Here is an 18,282-nt window from a genome sequence, read left to right as displayed (position 1 = left end):
TAAGGTTATGCCCTTCGGCCTCACTAACGCACTAGCAACGTTCTAACGCTTTATTTTTAAAGCGATTGAGGAATATCTAGATATCTTCGTTATCGTATATTTAGACGATATCCTGGTTTTCTCGAAAACACTCGAAGAATATATTAAGCACAACAGGCTCGTGCTACAGAAATTAAGAGAAGTAGAAGTCACCCTCAAACTCAAGAAATACGAATTCCACGTCTAGGAAACCACGTTCCTAGGATATCGCATTAGCCCGGACGGACTCGGGATAGAGGAAGATAAGGTTAAGAGTATCATAGAATAGCTAACACCTAAGATAATAAAAGAAGTACAACAGTTTCTTAGTCTCGCTAATTACTATCGAAAGATTATCGACGGATACGCTAGAGTAGCGTCGGGACTCTATCGACTCACTAAGAAAGATCAGAAGTTCGAATAGGACGAAGTAGTAGAGGCATTATTCTAATAACTTAAGTAGCTCTTTAGACAAGGGACGATTATAGCTACGTTTAGCTACGACGAACCAATCATTATAGAAATAGACGCTTTAGACTACGCTCTAGGAGCAAGACTAACGTAACTAGGAATAGACGGGAAGTACCGACTAGTCGCGTTTTAGTCGAGAAAAATGATCCTAGCAGAACTCAACTACGATATATACGATAAGGAACTATTAGCTATAGTGTTAGCATTCTAAGTTTAGAGAGCATATCTAGAAGGAGCTAAACACACGGTGACGGTTAAGTCCGATCATAAGAACCTCACGTTCTTTATAATAACTAAAGTTCTTATACGACGATAAGCGCGATAGGCTAAGACCTTAGCATAATACGATTTTAGAATCGAACACTGCAAAGGAACAGAAAACAGCTAAGTAGACGCGTTAAGCAGACGACTAGACTACGAACTAGGCACTAAAGCAGCGGAACCAGCAGTCTTAAGACAAAACTTAGATAGCACTATTTCGTACAACAAACAGCTATTAGCCGCGATAGTGGAACTAAAGGACGATGATTTCCTATAACAAATTAGAGACGCAATGGAAGAAGACACGATTAACCAACTCGTCGAGAAAGGTAGCAAGCTCACTAAGGACGAGACTAGGCTATTCTATATACACGGATTAATCTATATTCTAGCTAGGCTAAGGAACGAAGTCATTAAACGATACCACGACGATGTCATATATAGATATCCAGGGGTAGAGAAGACAATCGAACACATTTCGCGAAATTACTATTTTCTAAATATATAGCGAAAGGTCCGATTCTATATCAGAGTATACGATACGTGCCAACGAAATAAACTAGCACGATACGCACTATATAGAGAATTATAGTTATCGGAGACACTAAGCAAACCATAGGAATAGATTACGATAGACTTTATTATAAAGCTACCAATCTCCGAAGGACACGATATGATCATGGTTATAGTCGACAGGCTCACCAAATACGCCTATATGATCCCGACTACCGAAACCATTAATACCGGATAAATGGCAAATATTGTGCTACGATATATGGTCGCGAACCACGGAATGCCGAGCAAAATCATATTAGATAGTGTTACGGAACTAGCCTAGTTGTGCAACTTAGACGGGTTTTAAGAACAAGAAGGTTTCGTTGAGGAGAGGAGTTCTCCTGAGCTAACAAATGTGTACATATTCCGTCGAAGGCGGTAACGTTTGGCAGATTCCGCGCAGCATAAGCAAGCATCTTCCATAGGGCTTCGTACGAAGTACGACGGCCCCATAACAATACCCCCCTCCCCTAGGACAATGACTGTTTGCTTCAATAGACGCCAGATTAGGAATCAATGGGAGAAGCAAACAAAATCGTGGCCTATGATTGGCCGAATAGGGCAAACGTGTTCGACGACGTCGTTGCTTTGTAGCATGTGGGCTGTAGTTGGAAGGCATAAATAGGTCCTCAATTCCCTTCTTCTTCTTCTTTTTTTTATTTTTTATTCGCAGTCTCCAAACCTCCTGTCAACCATGGAGTCGTCTAACTTCAATCCTCTGTCGTACGACCCGCGTCAAGTCGAACCCTCCTCCCGGCGTATGCTCCTGCCCCTGACTCGCATTGAGCACGGAGGGAAGCAGTATGTCAAGGTCCGTCTGACTGCTGCGGGAAACGAAGCCCTTCGAATGCTGTGCTTCACTCCAGTGCAGCGGGAAGTGTGGAGCTGGCCCTCTCCCTCCGCCCTCTGTTGTAGAGGAGCTCATTGACTAGACCGTACGAGGCTTAGCACTTTTCATAGACGCAATCAACACACAATATCGAGGTTTCTAGACTCAGTTAGCACTAGCACGAAGCGTAGTAGCTAGCCTTATCAAGGGACCCATCGATCTTTCTAAACGGTGCGGTCTTCTGTAGCCACACGTCTAACGCTATTGTGTCCTTGAGTGCGTCCGCTGGCTCTGTGGTTGGTCTCGTGTAGCCTCTCCACTTAACCTTGTAGCTCGTACGAGCGTTGTTCCTCCTGCGTGTTTGTGTCTCATCTATAATTTCTTCGATCTCCCACTCTTCTTGGTCGTCGACTATGATTGCTGGTGGTTGCGGTTCGTGTGCCAGTTGGGACGGAAGGGGGTCTTGTGTCGCGAGTCGTACGAGGTTAACATGGAATACTGGGTGAATGCCGGGTGGCGTATCCAGTCGTACTGCGTGGGAACCAATAACTTCCTGAACCCTATATTTTGCGTTCTTCCAGTCGAGCTTCTTGCAGGGTCGTTCGGTCTGTATATTTTTCAGGTTTAACCAAACAGCGTCTCCGACTTGGAAGGTAGGCGCCGGTTGTCGGTGCCGGTTAGCGTTTGCTTCCATCTGTTGGTTGGCGTAGGCTATCGATGCACGTGCCCAGTCCATAGCTCCAGCTAGCTTTCGTACGATCGTTTCTGCTTTTTGGATTGGGCTTGGTTCTGGCGTGGTAATGGTGCTGTTTATACGCGGTTCCTCGATTGGTGGGTCAAATGGAGAGAGGTTATAACCGTGGGTTAGGAAGAAAGGGCTTACGCCGGTTGCTGCGGAGACTCGTCCATTTAACGCAAGTTCGGCCATTGGGAGTAGGCGTTTCCAGTCGTTCTGTTCAAATCGTACGAAGAGGCGTAGGTACACTTCTAACGTGCTATTGTGTCGTTCGGTCTGTCCATCGGTCTCGGGGTGGTAGGCCGTCGACAGCCGTCGTATAACCTTACATAGCTGGCAGATCCGTTCCCATAGGAGGCTTGTGAATTGGGTTCCTCGGTCCGAGACGATCGAGTTTGGGAATCCGTGTTGTCGTACGAGGCTGTCAATGATTGCCCATGCGGAGTCTTCGGCCGAAATTGACTTCATCGGCCTTAGGATCACTCCCTTTGTCAGCCGATCTGTGATTACCAAGATGTTCGTACGGCTGTCGCTTGGTGGTAAATCGGTGATGAAGTCGAGGGCCACGTCTCGCCATGGTTGTTCTGGCACCGGGAGCGGCTTTAGGAGGCCTCGCTTCAGCTCTCGCCATGGTTTCGCCCCGTTACATAGGTCACAGTTCCGTACGAATCTCCGGATGTCGATCGACATATTCGGCCAGAAGTACTCGCGGCTAACCACTGTATAGGTCTCCTCCCTCCCTGGGTGTCCGGTGAGTCGAGAGTCGTGTGCGGTCTGAATGATTTTCGTACGAAGGGGCTCAGAGTTAGGGACCCATAACCTTCCGCGGAAGCGAAGTTTCTGGGCTTGGTCGATTGTGCATTCGGAAGTTGAGACTTTTAGCTTTAGTTCTGGTGGGAACTTCCGTAGGCCCTGTTGTAGTGTCCGTATAGCGCCCTGGTACTCGTCATCCCCATCTCTCGCTAGCTCCCAGTCTTGTTCGTCAGGGGTTTGCTGTGCGGTCGTGGCATGGATATTCACAGTAGCCTTATCGTCTCCTATCTGCGTTAGGAGACACTTCGTACGATCTGCGATTCTTGGGTCTTCCTCGGTTGGGTTGTCTTGGTCTCGTCGTGATAGGGCGTCCGCTCGGGCGTTGTCTGTACCGGGGCGATATTGGAAGTCGAAGTTGAACCTACTTAAGAAGAGTGACCACCGCATATGCCGTTCAGTGAGCTTCCTTGGTTTGAAGAAGTATTCTAGGTTCTTATGGTCGGTGATAACGAGGAATTTCCCTTGGACTGAACGTAGTTCTGCGTCCCATGCTTCTAGGCATCGTACGACAGCGAGCAGCTCCTTATCGTAGATCTCATAGTTACACTCGGCGGGAGCGTTTTTCTTGGAGAAGTAGGCGCATGGTCGTAGCACACCCTTATCATCGTACTGTGAGAGGACTCCTCCAACCGTGTATCCTGACGAGTCGGACTCTACCACTGTCGTACGAGATGGGTCAAAGGCTGCTAGTATCGGCTCTGTTGTGAAGAGTCGTTTTAGCTCCTGGAAGCTCTTCTCGCATATAGTAGACCAGACAAAGGGGACGTTGTTTTGCGTGAGTTGGGTAAGAGGTCGTACGACTTCTGAATAGTTTGGGATGAATTGTCGGTAGAAGTTGGCAAAGCCGAGGAATCCCCTCACGCCTCGGACTGTGGTTGGTGTTTCCCAGTCGAGTATCGCTTGCACTTTTTCAGCGTCCATCTTAACCCCTTCTCCTGCTCGTACGATAAAGCCAAGGTACTTGGTTTCGGTGCATTCGAATTCGCACTTCCCAATATCCAAGTGTAGGCCAGCTTCCTGTAGCTTCTGGAGGACCTTCTTTACGTGTTTTCGATGATCTTCGATGTTCCCTTCCGAATAGATCAATACATCGTCGAGGTAGGCGGAGCAGAAATCGTCTAGGTATTCTCGTAGGGACCAGTTGATATATTTCTGGAATGAGCTCGGCGCGTTGGCCAGGCCAAAGGGGGTAACAAGACATTCGTAAAGTCCGTACCTCGTACGAAACGCGGTTTTCCATTCTTCTCCTTCGGCAATCCGGATCTTATGGAACGCGGCTGATACGTCGAGTTTCGTGAACCATCTCGCTCGTCCGATCTGGTTCAGCGTCTCATGAATCAGGGGAAGGGGGTAGCGGTCCTTTTTTGTGAGAGCGTTTAGCGCTCGGTAGTCGACGCAGAAACGGAGCCCTCCTCCTGGCTTTCGTACGAATAGCACTGGTGCTGCTGCTGAGGATTTGCTAACCCTAATGAAGTTCTTATCCAAGAGCTCATTTAGGGTCTTTCGTAGCACTAGAAGTTCTTCGTTCGACATATTGTAGAGGGGCCCCCAGGGGACTATTGGTTCTTTACCATTTTCTCGTATAAGTTCGATTTTATGGTCGATTCCTTCCCCGCGGTGTGGTGGGAGTTTAGTCGCTTCGTCGGGGTCAAATAAAGGGAGGAATTCGTGGTACTCAGTGGGGAGTTCCACCTTTAGGTCCTTTGGTTTCTTGGTTTTCAATGCTTTCTCGATATCGGCCATAGAGACAGCAAAGATTTGGGAATCGTACGAATTATGGTCTTTTATTGCTGACTGAATCTCTCTATGCATTGAGAGTGCCGAGATCTCTGTAGTATCGGGGAGAGGAGTTTTGCCGATCCCATAGAGGCGGGTTTTCGATGATCGAAGATATAACCGGTTCCTTAAAGGTTCGAAGCAAGCGTTCTGTTGTCTCAGCCAGGGTAGGCCAAGAATCAGGTCGTATCCGATGGAATCAGGGATCATATAGAAGTAGGTCTCTTTCTCAAAGTGGTGGTCAATTGAGAGGGAGGTTCGTACGATTTGTGAAATCGTCCCCTTTCCTCCTATTCCTCTTAATGTTCGTGGTAGGATCTCGAAAGTCTCTAAGTTCCTTTCTTTCGCAAAGGCTTCACTGATAGCTCCGTACGATAGGCATCCGCTATCGACTAAGGTACGGGCCATAGCTTGTCGGTCTAGGGTCGCGGCAATGACAAACGGTGGGGAGTTCATACGCGTGGCTTCAAATTCTTCCCAAACAGAATGTTTCAATTTTGAAGTATCTAGCGACCTCCGTACACGATTTCGTACGAAGGTTATTCTTTTCCCGAGTCGTTGTCTCCATCTGCATCGACAGCGTTCACCTCTAGAGGTCGGGTGGCAGGCCGTAGTCTACAGCCCGCAATCAGGTGCCCTCTCTGTCCGCAGCGTAGGCATTCCCCCTTCATTCGGCGTTGGTCAATCTCTTCCCGGGAGACCCATTTTGCCCGTTCGTTCGTACGAGAAGGACTGCTCCTTTGGTTTGTCTTTAGGGCGGCGATCTCGGCTTCTAGGGCGGCGATCCTAGTTGCTTGAGTAGGTTCCCAGTCCATCCTGCCGGCGTCGTCTTGGGTGTTGCTGAGATTGCCACGGAAGAAGGGTCTTAACTTCTTCTTCTGGAGCGTTTCAATCTGCCGAAGGTCGTGGTCGATCCGAAGAAGGCGGTTCCGGTAGTCATCGTACGAAGCGAATTCAGCTCCGACGGTACTCTGGAGTAGATCGACGTTGATTGCGGTCCGGAGAAGGGCCATCTTCTGGGCATCGGACCAGTGTAATCCACCCGCGGTAACTAGTGTCTGGTCGAACTCAGATAGGAAGTCGTGGAGACTCCTCCTACCCTGCTTCATCGAATTTACTCGTACGAGGGCACGTTGTTCCTTGTCTGGGTCTTCAAAGTAGAGATCCATGGCTTGGTAAAATTCATTGAGAAGGAGGGGTTTCTTCTCATTCTCCATTGCTACGATCCATGCGTGGGCTTGCTGGCTCGCAATGCCTTCTAGCCTACTAAACGCGTAGTAGGTCTTCATTTCCTCGGAGTGAAAGTAGTGGGCATCCATCAAGAACTTGATTTTCAAGTTCGTACGAAAGGCTGCGTACTCCTTAGGGTCCTGTCCATTGTAGGTTCGTACATCGGGGTAAGTTGGCCGGGTCGGCCCCCTTTCTATCCTATCGTTCTCTCGTGGTGGGGGAAGATCTCTCCCATCGCTTGTTGTGCCGGTAGTGCGTCTGGTAGGTTGTCGTGATCAAAGGTATTATGTCGTCGTGGTTGGTAAGACATCTTGTCTCTCACTCTGTACTAGTAGGAACTCCTTACTAAGCGTCGATAAAGGTGACGAACGAAACCTAATGTTACGGAACTAGCCTAGTTGTGCAACTTAGACGGGTTTTAAGAACAAGAAGGTTTCGTTGAGGAGAGGAGTTCTCCTGAGCTAACAAATGTGTACATATTCCGTCGAAGGCGGTAACGTTTGGCAGATTCCGCGCAGCATAAGCAAGCATCTTCCATAGGGCTTCGTACGAAGTACGACGGCCCCATAACAGATAGAGATAAGTTGTTTATATCGAATATATGGTAGTTATTTACGGACTAAATAGGTATTAAGCTTAGACTCTCTATAGTATACCATCTATAAACCAATAGACAAATAGAAAGAGTGAACCAGACACTAAAATAGTACCTACGACACTACGTAAACTACTAGTAAGACGACTAGGCAGGACTATTGCCAACGGCATAGCTGGCATACAACAATATAGCACACTCGATAACTAATGAGACACCATTCTTTGCGAATTATAGGTACAACCTAGTGGTGTACGGAGAACCACTTAATAGAACCACCGTGGTAGAATCAGCAAGGCTAAAGGCCAGCGGACTAAAAAAGTTGCACACGCAACTAGCCAGAGATATTGACTTTATTAACCTACGCATGAAAAAATACTACGATAACCACTATAGAGAGGGACCTAACCTAAAGGAGGGGGAAAAGGTTTACCTATTGCGCCGCAATATTAAAACCAAGCGACCTAGCAATAAATTGGACCACCTACGATTAGGACCGTTTAAAATTGAAGAAAAATTGGGACTAGTTAGTTATCGCTTAAAGCTACCGGAAAGTATACAAAAACTCTATATAGTGTTTTATATCTCGTTACTCGAACCCGCACTAGAAAACGCCGAACTTACAATAAATGTGGAACTCGAGGACGCCGAAGACGAATATAAGGTCGAACGAATCCTATCGGACAGATAGCACGACAATCAGCAACAACTTTTAGTGAAATAGAAAGGATACCCTACCTTAGAGAACATATAGGAACCTATCGCGAACCTAAGGGGCTACCACTAACTAGTCTAGGATTATTACGTAAAGGCGAAGCGGACTCCCGAGCAGCGGAAGTCAAGGAAGAATCGCCGACAAGGAAGGACAAGTCCATCCCCTCTAAGACTAAAGGGGATAGGGGACTAAATATCTAGGTTAGAGTAGGATTCTCTAACGTGGCGGCAAAAACCTAAGCATCGTCGGCGGTAGCGAAACGATCTAGCTTAGCGAGGTCCTTAGAACTAAGAGGATTCTCTATATCCAATTAATCCATCACGACCGTGTCGTGATCCAACATCCGATTATTTCTTTTACGGAGGAATTGCCTCTATTTTCGTAGGCGAATGATTTTCGCCATCACATCCGATTGTTGTTTTTGAATACGGGAGATAACCTCGATTTGTTAACGCTATAACTCGAGTTGCTCCTACTCGGCTACCGCAATTTCCGCATCGAATCGCTCCTAATCACGCAATAAACGATTCTATTCCGCTTCACCGTGAAAACGTTTAGAACACTTCTTGCCGTGTTTAGTGTAGGAGGCACAGTTTCGATTCTTCGAATCCATGATGTAACAGCGACCAGCAGAGAGACAACGTTCATAGGGACTATCGACGATAAAACCGTTCTGTTCTATTGATTTGCTTTAAATTTTGCGATTTCGTTTTCTAGTTACGTTGTCAACAGGTATATTAAGAGAGGCATATGACCGAGAAAGAACAAGAAAAATAAGAAAGAAAAACAACCAACATCACTTACCGGAGGGGCGGTCGTTAGCTTTAAATGGCTTCGAGGACGAAACCCTAGGAGAGGGGGAGATAATATTACGGACCTACCCGTCACCAATCAACGGGGACCCACAGGGGTACACAGATAGGCCACCAAGAGCCAACCAATCTATCTATCATCAGATCACGTGCAACACCTAATACTCTAGCACCCCCAAGTATTCAGGGAAAAGAACTTAACCCACGATCAGTGAGTAGAAGGGTGATCAGGACTAATCAAGACCCACTATCAGGGGATTTCCGGTACGTATATACTTCAGGGTACCGGATATCCCCAACACTAGGAAATGCCCGTCTAGGAGTTACGGAGACACGTGACCAGGGAAGCTACTCCTAGAGATACTCGTGAGCCTACCCCGGGGGTAGCTTAGGGAGTCGACCCAGGGGGTAGCCACGAAGGATATATAAGGACACTCGTTCATATACTTAGTTTAGTTCTTCGTCTTTAATCATATATTGTTACTTATGTTTACCTTTAGAACTACTATGACTTATCTACTTGATTATAACTTAACAACACTCACGAGCAGACCAATACTACGGTATAGATCTACTCGGCGCTCTCACTAGTAGAGTGCGCCAAAAACCGCAATTGGGGGCAAGGTTTGCCCCTAAAAACTAAACCGCAGTGGTTGCGGTTTCCAACCACCTAAACCGCAACCAAACCACAAACCACTGCGGTTCCCCAATGGGGCCCCAACAAAAACCATTTTTGTATAAAATTGAGGTCTTGGCATACATAAACTGGGTGACTTATGCTAATATATTACTGTTATTTAACCTTGTATTGGTCACAACTAGAGTGCGCCAAAAACCGCAATTGGGGGCAAGGTTTGCCCCCAAAAACCAAACCGCAGTGGTTGCGGTTTCCAACCACCCAAACCGCAACCAAACCACAAACCACTGCGGTTCCCCAATGGGGCCCCAACAAAAACCATTTTTGTATAAAATTGAGGTCTTGGCATACATAAACTGGGTGACTTATGCTAATATATTACTGTTATTTAACCTTGTATTGGTCACAACTAGAGTGCGCCAAAAACCGCAATTGGGGGCAAGGTTTGCCCCCAAAAACCAAACCGCAGTGGTTGCGGTTTCCAACCACCCAAACCGCAACCAAACCACAAACCACTGCGGTTCCCCAATGGGGCCCCAACAAAAACCATTTTTGTATAAAATTGAGGTCTTGGCATACATAAACTGGGTGACTCATGCTAATATATTACTGTTATTTAACCTTGTATTGGTCACAACTATACTTTATATCCGCGTGGGCGGTAGCATTTGTTTCTAACCTCGGTCAGAAATATACTACGTGGGTAGAGCCTAAGCCTTAACTAGTACTAGTATCAGCCTATTATATGGATAATAAAAAGGAGAAATTGTTGGGTCTTAGATGTTCTTCTATATTTTATCGCGGAAATATATATTCAATATAACAGTTTAATATATATCTTTCCCTGATCACTACAGTTTCCCTACAACTTTTTAAATAAAGGTATTATAATATTATAACTTATATTAATCAATTACGAATTATCCTTTTTATAAATATTATCCTATTTCAATAATAACTCCTTAGTTTATAGACTGTAAAATTAGTTTAAAGTCACTTAGTTATTTAGTTGAGACTTTGATATAGCTGCTGCCTTAGGCTCAATTTTCGAGGTAGCTTTCGGCGGAAAAATGATTTAAAGTTTCTTACGGTTTCTTGCGGTTTTTTAATGGTTTCTTACGGTTTTTATTGGTTTTTTGCGGTTTCTTGATGGTTTCTTACGGTTTTGACCCATATAGTAAGCTACTGTTATCTAATTAGCGGCTTAGTATACTAATTAAATCGCGATATATCCACTTATTTAGGAATCCTTTGTTGTCCTGTCAGTCGCGTCTATATAGTTAGTTAGAATCTGTATAATTTATGTAAGTCTGACCCTTCCCTCTTAGTATTTACCATTAGTAGTTATGTTTTCATACTCATCATGTCTCAAACCTAGCAATCTGCCTTCTCCTTATCGATCTACGATAGTGATTTCGATAATTATACTCATAATCATCCTTTTATATCTGATCTATCTGAGAGTTAGGAAATATTACCTTTATTCGAAACGGACTTCCTCCGACCGTCCCTACCTCTATTAATCCCTTTAATATTCACACGTGTTAGCCCTGGTCGTAAGAAGGTCTATTTTCTCTATGACGAAATGCTCTATAACGACTGGGTAAGTTGGTGGCTAGAGATAGGCTTCGGTAAGAAACAATATATATCCTGGGACGCGAAATATTAGTCTAGTACCTAGGACACATTTCACTAGGTCGCCTATAGCTCTGATGGTACTGCAAAGGTTATGTGTAAGCGCTGTGGATAGATTCTTGAGCACCTAAACTTTGTCCGTGAGATAAAAGATGGGAAGAAACAGCGTTAAGGAACCTTAACTATGAAAGGCCACCTTTCTAGCGTAGGGTGTATAAAAGCTACCTAAGGTCAAGGGATAGATATCACTCGATTTTTACAGCTCAAGGTATGTTTCTCGTCTATTATTATAATTAGTTCTAGTCTAATTCCTAGACTATAACTAGAATACGCCGATCGCCAATGAATTTAGTTAAGAGATATGGGAATAAGAGCTTCTTATATTTCTTACGGTCGCGCGTCTTCCCTTTCGGCTGATCGAGTATCCTAAGTTTCATCGCTTAATCTAGATAGCCCAATCTACACCGAGGGTCCCGGATATCCCTTCAGCAAAGACTATACGACGCCGGCTACAATCCTCCGTACAATAATAACAGGAAAGAATTCTAAGAATGCTCCTAGAAGATACAAAAATATTAATTGCTCTTGATTGCTGGACCTCGCCTTTTACACAGGTATTTATGGCTATAACTGGCTATTTTATCGATAAGGACTGGCAATACCGTGAGGTTCTTCTCGGCTTTGAACCCCTTTACGGATCACACTCTGGTGTGAACCTAAGTTCTGTACTCCTCGATATACTTTTGCGATATAAGATCGAAGATCGGGTCTTCGCAATCACGACTAACAATGCATTAAATAACTAGACATTGGTTGATACACTATAATAAGCAATATTAGAAGACACTACCCTTATTAGGGTCCCTTGTCTTGCCTATGTGATTTAGCTGAGCCTTAATGAGCTTCTTGGGTATATTAAGGCTTGCCCGCTTAATAAATCAACGGAGACACGGTGGACAGAGCAGCGATCCTAGTCAGCGCGTATGAATGTAACTAAGCAAAATATTGCTAATACACTATCGAAGGTATATATTTATACAATCTAGAGTTTTTATATTATACTAACTACGATATCTAGATTCGAAACCTTGCGATCTATGTGAATGTAAGTCCCTAACGACGGGAAACCTTCTACAATCTATAAGGCGAAACAATAAAGCTTATGCCTCTTTAAGACGTTAAGACACGCTGGAATTCTACGTTTCTAATGCTTCGACGTGTAAAACGCTTACGATCGTTTTTCTAGCTATTTTGTGATGAGTATAAGCGGCCTGATATAGTACTCGAGGACGAAGAATGGCGCTAGGTTGACTACCTTCTCTTTATTACCTAGCCCTTCTTTGATTTCATAGTTGAACTTTCAAAAACCCGGGATGCCACTATATATCATGTATTTCTGATTTATAATAAGCTGTTTAAGCACCTAGAGCTATCAATCACCCAGCTTACGCGGAAGAAGACTACCTGGAAGCGATAGATGCTTCAGGCGTTACAAGCTGCGCGAAAGAAGCTTGATGAGTACTACTCTGAGACAGATAACGTACGAGGGCATCTTTATGCAATCACTACAATGCTAGCTCCAGCGAACAAATTCTAGTTCTTCCAAACAGATGATTGGGATGATCGTTGGCGTACGATATACAGAAAGTCTCTTGAAGAGCATTTGGCTGTTTATAAAGAACGTCTTGCCCAGCAACCGACGTCTCCTCTATCTCTTTCGTTAGGGGGAGGAATATCGCGCCTAGACTCGATGGTAAAGCTAAAGCGTCCCCGCTCTGCTATAGCAGGCGATGAGCTTTCGCAATATCTTGATAGTGGTATGTATCCTTAATTACTTTGCTTTATATAATATTAATTATCCTATAAGCTACTATAGATATAGCGCCTTTAGTGTTTTAGAGGGAGAATGCCTATCGTTTCCTAACTCTTGCAGCCCTTGCACGAGATGTGCTTTTAGTCCCTGCGACTGGTGCTGGTGTTGAACGACTTTTTAATACTACCCGAGATATCTGTCACTATCGCCGTGGAAGATTAAGTGTAATAACTATCTAGGAGTTAATGATGTTTCTTTGTACTTTAAAATTCGAGATCGAGGAGGAATAGGTAGTATTCCTATAGGAATTCTTTACTCGCGACGAGATCGAAGCGGCAAAGGAGGAGAAGGAAATCATAACTGATATAGTGAACGTCGATCCGATTAGTGATACTGAGGAAGAGCAAACCTAGGAAGAGGAAGAGGTGCAAGGTAGGGAGGATATATAGGTTATGATCGATTATGATACTGACCCTCCCCTTCCTTCTAATAAAGATAAAAGCACTCAGATACGTGCTTCTGTAAGAGCTCGGAAACGGATCAGATATGACGAGGATCTATACTAGTATTATTAGCGATTAATAGGATAGCGAATTCAATCATTACACTAATTTCTGACCGCGGTCAAAAAGCTAGTACTATAATAAGAGAACCCTATATTTCTGACCGCGGTTAGAAATCAAGTGCCTAAGCCTAAAGCACTTATTTCATATATATCATATCTTCGAAGTCAAATACCCTAAGAAACAGAGAAAACCCGCATAAATTATACACTGATAAGGACCCACCTAGTTTGCATTGTTTGCCAAACCATTGGGGCCCCAAGAACTATTGCGGTTTGGGCCTCGAAAACCAAAAACCGCAATGGTTTCTGAAACTGGCCCCAAAAACCAAACCATTTGCGGTTTGGGGCGGTTTGGTTTTGCGGTTTTGCGGTTTTTGGCGCACTCTACTCACTAGCATCGTTCCCCGATCTCTTAACAGGACTTAGGCTAGTGTAAGACCTAACAGGCAATAGCTCAGTTGCGACAGACCGTTGACGTTGGATACCTAAGGAGTATTAAGGCAAGTATACCCGGAACCCATCCAACCTAACTGTGACCAGTTAGCAGTGCGTAACACGAGGATATAGCCTTCGAAACAAAGCTTAGGTACGTCGATATCTATCGCCACTAGCTAAGATAGGAAGTTAAAGAAGGGAGGATATAGGTGAAATAGGTGCCTATAGTAAGTATAGCAGCCGATAGACTCACGAAATTGCTTACTCGGCAAAAGTATAAAGCCTTTATTTAAATACTTTATATAGTGGATATAGGCCACTTAATAGCATAAAGAAATAGAGATTAGTATACCGAGGTGTGTGGGGTTCTAGCAATCCTATACTAGCATCGCTAAGGGGGTGTGTCGGAGCATATAGACCGGTATACCGGGGATTTAATTAATCCAGGTTGTGCAGTAATTTTGAATTAGTAATCCGTAATCTATATAAATTGCTAGGAAAAGGGATACTGAAATACAGAGATTTTAACACTATTGATTGGACCTATACATTTCAGGATACTAGTGTATTCGATAGATAAGCATGTCTGTGCGCTCACTGAGCGCAGTCTGAGTACTCAGCGAGCAAGACCTGAGTGCTGACTGAGCATACCCTGAGCGCTCACTGAGCAAACCTGAGTGCTCACGAAGCAATCACCCTGTACTGTGAAATACTCAGTGAGCAGGACCCTGAGCGCCCTCATAAAGCGGCGGCACCCCGATCGGGAAATTCGTATCCGCGGCCTAAAATCTGGTACATACAGGTACATATGTAGGTTTTATACGATCATGATGATATGTTCCAATGTTCAACCATATGTAGTCTATATAGGATTTTTAGACGCCCTAGAGCGCCCTCTCGTCGTTTAGCGATGTTATTATTTGTACCTGATGGATCAAAATTCCCTATACGTATTAGGCCTATACGATTGATAGCGTAGAATACATTATTAGATTAGTTTATATAGAAAGAGAAATGAGATGTAAATAGATGTAAAGCCCCTATTCCCCCTATAGTTTTTGTCTATAACTATCTTCATACACTTGACGTCGATACATCAGAAAGCCATGACCTACGGCAAGCAAGACTTCTGGAAAGTGAGAAATATGACTGTTGCCAAGATTCACAAATTGCAGAATCGTTTATATTATCGTTGATAACAGGTTTCCGATCTTTTGATTCAGGTTTTATAGGGGTTGCTTCGACTCAAGTTATCGATAGCAGGGTTGATAACTTGATATTAACAGATATAGATCTCAATAGGACAATCCTAACAATCCGGGCTCGTTGATGATCACTCTGTCCTAATTCACCACACTCTCCCATTTCACCACAATTGCCAATTCACCATTCTGAAAACACAAAATCATATTTGAAGCGTACTTTCAGGTGCTGGCCAGCATTCATCCCCTGTACCGTCTACCAGAAATCGGACACCGATAGAAGCTTGCCGTCTTCCGCATATTTCCCGTAACTCCAACCACTCAAGGCAGCTTTTCCCGAGTCAATGTCGATCATATCCCATTGTAGCGCACTCTGGCTATGTTGTTCGTGCCACTTGATATGTTTGACCGTCAATTTGTTGCTTTGTTGTTTTAGGGCCTCGTGGATAAGTTGAACAAGTGATTCCAGGTCATCAGACACGATGCTAGCCATGTTGGTGTAGATAAAGCCAGGAGCAGTGGCATTTTTCAGGATAGCTAATCGTTTCTCCAAGGGTAGGCCGAGATCCCAGGCCTGGTCCCATTGAGCCCATGTATCCTTTGTTGACGACATATTAAGGGAATGTATAACCGGGGAACACCAGATGAATTGGGTGATAAATTGGGTATTTGACGGGAGTCAGACTCGAAATTGAGAATGCTTTGATGCGAGTGAAATCCAATGATGGTTCGAGTTTAAATTAGGGATTTAGGGAGAATCGAGGGTGATATTTAAGGCGTGGGCATTCAGGCGTCCTGCTCACCGGAGTGGAGGACGAGCTGAACTACGGAGCTGAACTACGAGATGGGTAAATAGTGGCTATGAAAGATGGTATAAAACCTCGAAAGGTGTTTAATACAGAATTGACATAAAAGCAATGTTAGAAAGTAAGGAAACATAAGGTATATTATACTACAGTACAGTTTACGCCAAGAAATACATGTATAGTGGTCAACGCAGATAACCTACTACAAAGCTAACACGAAAAGCCAATAGAAATATTTCGTTCTTTTCTGTGAACACGCCCCGAATCCACCCGCACCAGACCAGTCTAGGCACAATGTAGGAAGCAGGCGAGACAGGGGAAACTACAAGATGGACAGGAGTATATCGACAATGATGAGGGAAGAAAAGATAGGGGAAAAGAGAGGGCATGGCTTGCAAACAATGCGAAGCAGATAATCAGAGAAAAAAGGAGCAGACCAAGAACCGCCTAAATACAATTCGTTCATCGCGGGCCGAGCTTGTCCAGGGCGCGTGCACCCTGTTCCTGCCACTCCTGCTTGCTTACCCACATGTCGTCCTTGTCGGCGATCTGAAGGAAATGGTGTTAGCAAGGGTCGAAATCGAATGGAGAAAAGGGAAACTAACCAAGTTGGCGAGCACGGCACCACCCAGGAACACCATGTGTCTCCGGCGGGGGGATCTTCGATGCGGACCTTGAATTTCTGGAAAGTCATTAGCAAAGTGATATTGATGGTTTTGTTGGGGGTTCTTCGACGTACGTTCAGACGCTCTGGGTCACCGCCCAGTACCCGAGTGAGCCAGAGCTGCTTCAACTCCTTCTCCAGACGAGAGGGCAGACCGGGGTACATGCTGCTACCACCACTGAGCACGATGGCCTTGTATAGACTGGAGCGAACATCGACATCGGCACCCTGGATACAGTTGAAGAGCATTTCAGCCATACCGGGCTGGTCAACATCAACCAAGTGAGGCTGGAACAGACATTCGGGGGCCTCGAAGCGCTCGCTGCCGACACGGATCACACGGCCATCGGGCAGGGTGTACGATTCGACGAGAACGGTGGTATCCTCGGAAAGCTTTTTGTCCAACTCGAGGTCGTAAGAGACGTAAGCGAGCTTCTCCTTGATCTGGCGAACGGTCTCGAAGTCGGCGGTTCGGTTCAGCGCATAGCCGCGGCGCAGGAGGAGGGCAATCAGGTTACGAGTGACGTCGCGACCGGCTACGTCCAGGCGCTTAATGTGGTGGTTGAGTACGGTCGACTCGTACACGGGGATAATGTGTGTCACACCGTCACCGGAATCAACAACCACGCCGCTGCTCAGACCTATAACATGACATCAGTATTGATTCCGAACTCACGCTTTGGTCTTGGGTCACATACCCTGGGCATACAGTGCCAGCACCGCCTGGATCGCCACATAGACACCACCAAACCCGTATCCTTCTAGCATCACCTCGGCCATCTGCTCGCGGTTCTTAAGCGGGTTCATCGGGGGCTCCGTGAGGAGAATCTTGCGATCCGTGGGGTCGATCTTCATCTTCTCGTAAAAGGTGTAGTTCCATAGGTGTTGCATGTCGTCCCATTTCTTGACAATTCCATTCTCCATCTAAAGCAGCATATGTTAGGCATTAGGCATTGACAAGACACTCGCCTGGGTTGCGGAGAGGGCGGGGTAGAACAGGCGAGGACAAGACCCGACATAAACATACAGGATAGCTGATCTGGAGCATTGATCGTGCAGCAGCGGCTTCATCACCACACATGATATCCTTGACGACAATGTCGCCGCCCTGCTCCTCCGTTCGCAAGATGGGCCGCCCCACTATCGAGGGAAACTGGTGCTCTGGGAAGTTCTGGCGAGGGAATATAAATTAGAGAATAGCTTAGAGGATTGTAGTGACAATGCGACATACCTGGGCGGCATAGCCGACCTTGAGGAAACCGGTTCCTCCATCGAGGACTGCGGAGTAGCTTGTTAGCTTGGAGCTGGGACACGGTAGCCTGGGGGGAATTACCAATGGGCATTTCCGCCATCTTGGAGGAATTGGGGATTTGACGGTTGGGAGTAAGGGCACCGTCCGAGGTTGAGATTCTATTTGGAAACTCCCAAGATGAGCGGAACTAGGAGGGTTCAGGGGAGAGCGGAGGTGTTGGGGATGTTTGAAGTCAAGCCCACGACGGACGGAGCATCATAACTTACGTGACCGTACCGTACCTGATATTCACCCCACAACTGTGGGCGAGCCGCAGCCATGACGGTATGTGACCGCATCATCACATTCCTAGACCAGGTAAGCTCAGCGATGATGGATTACTGCGTAAATAAAACATTCGAGCTCCTGAGGAGTAGTAGAATAATGTTGAAATCAATATATGCGCATGTTATAGTATAGCAC

The 18,282-nt window shown here is 45.4% G+C and overlaps 2 protein-coding genes across 2 annotated transcripts; both read right to left on the bottom strand.

Annotated features, from left to right (window-relative positions):
• Positions 1 to 15,354: 15,354 nt before the first annotated feature.
• On the bottom strand, positions 15,355 to 15,711 carry N7517_000381 (uncharacterized protein; the record flags this gene model as incomplete). The annotated part of the gene is made up of 1 exon (XM_056718111.1): positions 15,355 to 15,711. The coding sequence occupies one exon, from the start codon at positions 15,709 to 15,711 to the stop codon at positions 15,355 to 15,357; it is 357 nt and encodes a 118-aa protein (XP_056582246.1).
• Positions 15,712 to 16,366: 655 nt separating this feature from the next.
• N7517_000380 (actin-related protein 2) lies at positions 16,367 to 17,920 on the bottom strand (the record flags this gene model as incomplete). The annotated part of the gene is made up of 7 exons (XM_056718110.1): positions 16,367 to 16,453; positions 16,510 to 16,586; positions 16,640 to 17,209; positions 17,267 to 17,492; positions 17,596 to 17,739; positions 17,800 to 17,846; positions 17,902 to 17,920. The coding sequence occupies 7 exons, from the start codon at positions 17,918 to 17,920 to the stop codon at positions 16,367 to 16,369; spliced, it is 1,170 nt and encodes a 389-aa protein (XP_056582245.1).
• Between the last annotated feature and the right edge of the window lie 362 nt (positions 17,921 to 18,282).

Source organism: Penicillium concentricum, assembly GCF_028827145.1.
Source record: "Penicillium concentricum strain IBT 3081 chromosome Unknown utg000001l_segment0_segment0, whole genome shotgun sequence".
NCBI classification, from domain to species: Eukaryota; Fungi; Ascomycota; class Eurotiomycetes; order Eurotiales; family Aspergillaceae; genus Penicillium; species Penicillium concentricum.
Note: the sequence above shows the minus strand (reverse complement) of the source record. Positions and strands in the feature narration are given on the sequence as shown.